Below are 7,276 nucleotides of genomic sequence, written 5' to 3'. Positions count from 1 at the left end.
CCCAGGTGCTATAAGCTGTTCTAGCTAACATCCTAAAGATTGCAATAAAGATGCAGAAAGCAAAAATTTCAGCAGGCCTTTTCAGTGAATAAAAAAAACCCCCAAAAACTCAAAAGCAAGTGTTCCTTGCTAAAACCGAAATTTTTCAAGCTTTACATTTTAGAAACAAGACCTTCATCCCAGCTTAATGGCCTTAGCGAATCTAAAAGAGCTTTCTTCAACCCATCCCAAACTAAATGAATAAATAAATAAGAAAATAAATAAAATAATAATCTAACAAGCTACAGATGTTTAAACTTGCTTCAGCTGCAATTCAAACCAAGTCTTTGTGCTACAGAGTGTTTTGAGGCTTTGCGTAGCCCCTTCATTTCTCAGTGGCTGTTCTTGTGGTAGGGCTAGGCAAGTACTTTTTTCCTTAGGCCCTGTGCCTCAACTCTCCACTGTTTTATATAAGAATTTTAATGAATGTGCCTGGTTAGCTCTTCTTTAGCCCACCAAAGCATCAGACTTCACAGACTGCTTTATGCTTTTACTAGGTTCCTTTACAATTTCCTCACTAAGTCACTTCTCACTGGGGATAACAAAACAAATCAAATGTGGAACTCCTAGGCCAAGTCAGAACATGACTTTTCCTCTCAGTAGTGAAAAGTAAAAAATGATACACCCAGTCATTCTAAAAAGAGCTTTAAAATATTTATGTATCAAAAGCAAGTGTGCTGTAGTAAGTATAGTTCAGAACAGCTAAGTTGTTTAAACAATGAGACAATTATACACTGTTGTACAACTACTAAAATAGAGCAGGGGACAAGAAATAGACAAAGTGTTCAACAAAACATGTTGAGGTGGTTTAATATTTTTTACTTAAGTAAATAGTAGCAAAGGTCACTCTTTGACAGCAGTTATCATTGTGGTTTAGTAAACAGAACTATATTATTGTTTCTAGGGAATTCTGATTTAGGCCTCTTTTCTTATGAGCATTTTATTCTTATATTTTTTTCAATTTTTTCAATTTTTATTTTCCATTAGATTCATGGAGTACCATATTTCACAAACAACCCTACTAAAGCACTCATCCAGATTTTAATTTCTATTAAGACACCCTCTGTGGTTGTACAGAGACATTAAGAAGGCCTAAACTCCAACTAGGTAATGTAACACTACCTCTTTCACTATCACACCTTGTGAAACCAAAGTGAGTTGAGAAAATACAAACTCCCAAAATGGAGTTACAGTCCAGTGTTTATAGACATTTTTCTCAGCAATTAGCAGAGATTACTTATATTCATGCCATGTAGTTCAATAAGCATTGACTAAAAATGAAGAGCATTTTCTTGTCATGGAAGCACTGAGGAAGGTAGATGATTGAATATTAACTCAGTGGTAGGCAATATCACCTGTAAATCACACTTTTCTCGGGTGTCAGTCCCATAACTCATACAGTGAGTGAGCTGAAAGGCTGGATGTCTTTCAGAAAGATGCATGGACAGGCCTTTTGTTGTGGGGGCGACGCTCAAGCAACATTAGCAAATCCAGTGACAGAATGTCTACTTAACTCATAAATCTCTAGAGAATTTTCAGGTTTCGCCTGGAGCGATGTTTATGTGTATGTCAGTGAACTTAAAATCAAAGCCCCTTGCCTGGCCTACGGGAAAGGAAATGCATCATGAGAATAGGATACCTTCCAACACTAAGGATTCCTTATAATTTTCAACTGAACACCTCCAGGTTAATACTGTAGCAACAAGACTCTCACAGTGGAATGTATTGAACAGCCCTTTCTTGATTAATGCTGTACTTCTTCAGGAAGGATATAAAGGTCAAGGTTAGAAGGACTAAAGTGATTTACTAGCAGAAATCTGTTAGGTATTTTGAAGGGTGTTGTTCAAATGTCTGCTTTATTTCCAAACAAATGACTGAGCTTGGTTTGGGTGGATTTGATTCCAAGGCTACTGGAAAGGCGAGAGCAACAGATTTGTTACTATTATTAAAAAACTGAATAAATAAACTTCTCAAGGGCCTTTCTAGTCTAGGCTGCAAATGTCAAGCCCTACTGACTTCCACAGTTAATAAATGTCTTAATGGCACATACTATCTACCACTGCCCCTACGAAGTGTGCCTCTGAGTGCTGCCATGCAATCAAAACAACCAGCATCTGACTGTTTCCCATGATGTCTAAGGAAAATTGATTTCCACTCATTACAAAACAATTTACCCCTTAGCTGGGGGCAGATTTCATCATCTCAAAAGTAATGAAATAATGATGGCAGATCAACAGATTATTTCTAATGTACTGAGTTTTCTAAAGAAGCAATTATGAGAATTTATAAAATTATTAAGTTCTTGTTAAGATGTTTGAAATGCATTTTAAGGAGCCCTTTGACTTAGTGATCTGCCCATATGACGGGACATTGTTGAGAGAGTCAACTTCTACGTATTCTTAGTGTAATAAAACTAGATTATTTAGTGGTCTAATTTATGTAAAAACTTACCTAATCAGCCTCTACATTGTGCTTTGTCAAAATATTTATATGCTTCTTGTATCTATTTGGCTTAATATTTTAGGTGAAAACTGAGAAAATTTTAGCATGTTTATCTTTAATTTTTAACTCAGAAACAAACATAAGATGTGTCATATTTAAAATTATTTCATTTAAGCAGTACTATTTTGTTCATTGAGTCTTGGAGAAGCTTTTGTGAGATTCTCCACTGTCCACAAAAGCAATGGCCCATATCCTACCTACTGCAACTTTACACGTTGGAGATTCTCCATACGGAAAAGAAACTAGTTAGATGTACTTGTATAATGCCTTTTGTCTGGATCCTTGGGCAGGCCCCTGTGAGTTTACGTGTAACAGGATGAAACAGAAGGCAGATTGTACAGGCCATGTTGAAGCATTCAGAGCTAGCAGATGCATCACAAAGAACAATATTAGTCCTTCAGAAATTTTCTAATGCTGCTTTCCTGCAGATCTCCCCATAAAAGGCCAAAGTGGTGTCCAAAGAAGAGACCATAGCAAACTCAGGCAGCACTTCAAAGTTAAGTTGCTGCTGATGGACAAAGCTCCTGCTGCCTTCCCTCATGTTCCCTAAAAAAACCCCAGACTTAGAGATGGGCCCCATAGCCTTTCTATAGCATGTCCAGCAAAATTTCATGAAGTCATTGTAGTGGAAGTGTGTCAGATTCTTCCCCTTTGGGTAGTTCTGCATGAAAAGACAAACTAGAAGTTATTATCTCTATTTCTAAATACAAACTCTTATTAAATGTGCATATTGTTCATATAGTTGGATTTCAGTGACCGTAGAAGAGTTATGAGCAAGATGTGCAGTTTTTTTCACCCTTCTTATTTCTGGGAGTCAAGCACAGAATGGGCAGGGCAATTTTACTGATGTGGCATGGCTATTGGTTTTGAAAATAATTCTGGTTAAGTTTGGTCCATTATCTCAATCTTCTGTGCTTTATCATCTTGAAGAAGTACATGGAAAAAAATAAAAAATGAATAGATGTTTGGCATTTGGGAATAATTTTTCCCTCATGAAATGATTAAATAAGACTATAATGTCTGTTAAAATAAAAAAATAAGATATCTGTAGGTGTGCTGGACTGATATGCCTAGGAGCAATGTCATGTCACTTCTCTCCCTGCTAACTCCTTTATTCATCATCTCTCCTTTTAGGCTTAAAAGAAGCACCTTTAAGATCAGAGAATTTAAGTATAAATGGTCTCTGGTCTCATCATTTTGATATTTTCACAGTCACATAACGCAGTTTTAAACAACTAGGTCATTAATGCAATGGGGTTTTTTAACTGTACTACCATGTGGATCACTTAAAATTGAATTAAAGTGTAAATATCTTTTTTACATATAGCAGATTTTAAAGAGAATTCTCAAAAGCAACTTTGAGGAAAAATCATTAAATTTTGTTGATAAAATTTAGGATTCAGTAAGTGAAGCAGTAGCAATGATTTTCAAAGGGTTCTACATTAACAACCAAGAAAGACCTCTGCCAAGAACGTCATGATGAATCTTTTGGAATTAAAATGCAGAATGGATGAGATAAAAAGAAGGTCAAAGAGAGCTTGTGTGAGACCTTATCAACCAAGTCTTTTCATTACTGTCCTCTTGTGTAATTTTTACTTTGGGTGCAAATGGGTTATAAAAGTTAATGATTTAAGAACAGCAGAATCCCATGATGAAATCTTGCCCATAGTGTTTCAATATCGCTTGAAAGACGAAAAACAGGTGATTCATGGACTGTGTTGAGAGGGAGATTTATTACTACATATTTTCTGATACATTCTGTAAGAATTTGTGGATAATGTGCAGGACCGTATTGGTTCTATGGGAAAGATGAAACCATATGTAATTTATACCATTAGTCTTTGGCTAGATCATCACTAATGAAAACCAAAAAACAAAATAAATGGTGGTGTCTCACTAGCTTGTAAAACTTCCCAAATAAACACTTCCTCTGACATGGACAACTTGAGACTTGTTAAATAAGAACCTGGCTTGGATCATTAACAAGCACACCTGTTAAATGGTCGTATAAGATTTTTACATCCAGAAAGATTGTTTTAATATTAAATATTATGGATAGATTTTTTTTAAAAACCAAGTAACACTCTCTCATTTTTAGGATTAAATGTTGTGACTGATTAAAATATGTGCATTTTCATACACAGGGCCAGACAATAGTTTTTTAGCAGTGTTTATTTTTGTAAAAAAAAAAGGAAACCAATGAATTTGAAAGGAAGTCATCATATTTGTCTTTTGATTGCACACTTTTTAAACAAAAATAATACAGAGTGAAGAATGAAAAATACAATTTTTATGTCGCTACTTCAAAATAACACCTAAGTCTATGGATGTTCAAAATTAAAATTTATATACCAAGAAAATGTCTAAATGTCTATTTTACATTATCTACAAAATGTATGTTCTAATCCAGCCACAAATCATAGGAAAATACTTTGATACATATGAAAAGCTATAAACATAAGGAAACTTTGAAGGGAAATAACACACATAAAAGCTCATTAAATAATTACAACAACAAATAAATAATTTGTTCAGCTTTACTTTTTGATTGCTGCCATGCATATTTTAATTTTTGGTATACTGAGACAAGAGAAAGGTGAGCATGCAAGGCATTTTTTTAGAATTAATCTGAAAGCAGATACTAGGTGTTGTATTTTTAAGCCATTGTCAGAAGTTCCTAAAACATGATATAGAAGGCAATACATGTGATAACTGTTCTCAGGAAAACACACAACAAAGCATCTTTTTACAAAACAGACTTCAGTGAATATTCATGGCAAATTTTCTTTGCCTCCTTGGCTGGAGAAAATGTAAAAGTTTATGATGTGGGTCTGGAAGGCTTGTGTTATTCCCCATCTTGAGTATTTGGAAAATCACCCAAAGGGTCCATATGCTGAGAATGCCCCTTCTGATTTTGGTCAAAGCAATAAGCATGTAGTGTCAGCTGAGAACACAGCAATGGCAGACTTGTCTTTAAGCAGTCAGAATGGTAAAGCAAATGATTACAGGTGAGTTCAATTTTGGCACGAGGAGAGGGAGATGAGAGAGGAGAGAATGTCTGACTTCTAACTTGTGCTATGTTTGCTGGATTTACTGGCTCTTTTCCTCTCTTTGTGGTGCTGGATTGGTTTTGCTTGAGAGGTTCCCTCGAAGTTGTGGCTGGACTCATTGTGCTGCCTGGTGTATCGCTTGCACTTGCAGGCTGTGACCACAGTAATTTTGTAGGTTCTTATACTTCCATCCTGGCACTGAAGTTGGATCCTCTGAGTGCGAGTTTTGTCGTTGACACATCTCCACTCTTGCGAGCTCCGCCTGCTCCAGTACTTGGTTCCGTAACCTCCTCCAATCCAGTTGGGGAGCAGTGGCAAAGGGAGGCATTCACCAGCACACACCAGCTCCTTCAGGGGATTGATGCTGGTGCATTGACCATCTGAAATGTACTTGGTGGATCTCAGTTCCCGGCAACCCACTTGAACACGATCTGCAGAATGCACAGAACAATAAACACTGAGATTCCGAATGGAGCAATTTCCTTAGCAAGTCATTTTCACATTAACAAGCTATGTTTTGCAGAAGTTAAAGAAGACTGTAATCTGTACAGGACATCTCTTTACTCTTGTGTCCCCCAACACAAGGGCCTCAAGCACTGATGGTATCTCTGGGTATTACCACAGCATAAAGAAATCACAATGATATGCACTCCAGCAGTTGTGGTAGAAGAGGCAATTTTACTCTCCTTCTTCTCAGGGTCATACCTTTCAGAAGAGAAAAAATGCCACAAGGGAAGAAATGTTTCCTGCTTGTTCTTAGTCTAGGGAATCTGCTCTGTGATGTTTACAACAATTATGCTGGATCATAAGCAAGGGGGGAAATAGTGCTTTGAAAACAGTTTATATGCTTTTAAATGAATTTCAAACAGTGTGTTTCTTCTCATTCCATGGTTACAGTGGATGGAGTCTCCCATGAGCTCTGCACTTCCGAACACAGATACTCAGAAGTGGTAACAGCTGAAATTACCAGGGAATGGGGTTCTCCATATAAAGTTTGAATGATTAGCAGTAACAATTTCAGAGGGGTTGTTTTGCCTTCAGGGTAACACCATCTTTGTATCTGTAGTAGTCTGTACATTATATGCAACATAGAGGATCCTGAAAATTCTCTCAGGCAACTGACATAGAATCAACATGCAGAGCTTCTCGTACAGGCATGTTTGTACCCGTCTGTATGTGCAGCTCTGCACCCTGCAATAAACACAACTGTTTATTTCAGTAATTAGACTTTGAAATAAACGCCCACAGTGCGCTTAATTTTAATAAGCAATCTTTACTGGCTGTGCTCTCCCTCTGTCTGAAGGACAATTACGGCGCAGATTCTACACACAATGCAATTAACTAACGCTTTTAAAATAGAAGTAATTACTAGAAACATTTCAGAGTGAATCATAAAAAGCTTTGAAGGTACATCTACATATCATAGCTACAGGCTGCTTCTGTTTCTGCTTGGATTTTTGGAAGCAAGTTCTGAACAGAGACACTGCGTTAAGATTACTTCACCTTGTCTCCTGTGTCTCAGGGTGCTCAGACAGAGGGGCTGCAAATCTGCAGGCTGATCCCAGGGACTGTTGACAGGGCTGCTGTCCTGCCTGCCTTGCAGAAAAGATTGAAGCTCACCTTCCTGCAGCTGCACTCAGGAATGTACCTGGAAGCAGCTGGTCACAGATCTGAGTTTGTGTCTC

The 7,276-nt window shown here is 37.2% G+C and overlaps 1 protein-coding gene across 1 annotated transcript; it reads right to left on the bottom strand.

Moving 5' to 3' along the window:
• Positions 1-4,698: 4,698 nt before the first annotated feature.
• Positions 4,699-6,022, bottom strand: SOSTDC1 (sclerostin domain containing 1; the record flags this gene model as incomplete). Its single annotated transcript, XM_009080455.1, has 1 exon — positions 4,699-6,022. A coding segment is annotated over one exon (416 nt), but the record flags the coding sequence as incomplete, so codon positions are not given.
• Positions 6,023-7,276: the final 1,254 nt, after the last annotated feature.

Source organism: Acanthisitta chloris, unplaced genomic scaffold (assembly GCF_000695815.1).
Source record: "Acanthisitta chloris isolate BGI_N310 unplaced genomic scaffold, ASM69581v1 scaffold35728, whole genome shotgun sequence".
NCBI classification, from domain to species: domain Eukaryota; kingdom Metazoa; phylum Chordata; class Aves; order Passeriformes; family Acanthisittidae; genus Acanthisitta; species Acanthisitta chloris.
The sequence above is the reverse complement of the archived record's forward strand: the minus strand, read 5'-3'. Positions and strand labels throughout refer to the sequence as shown.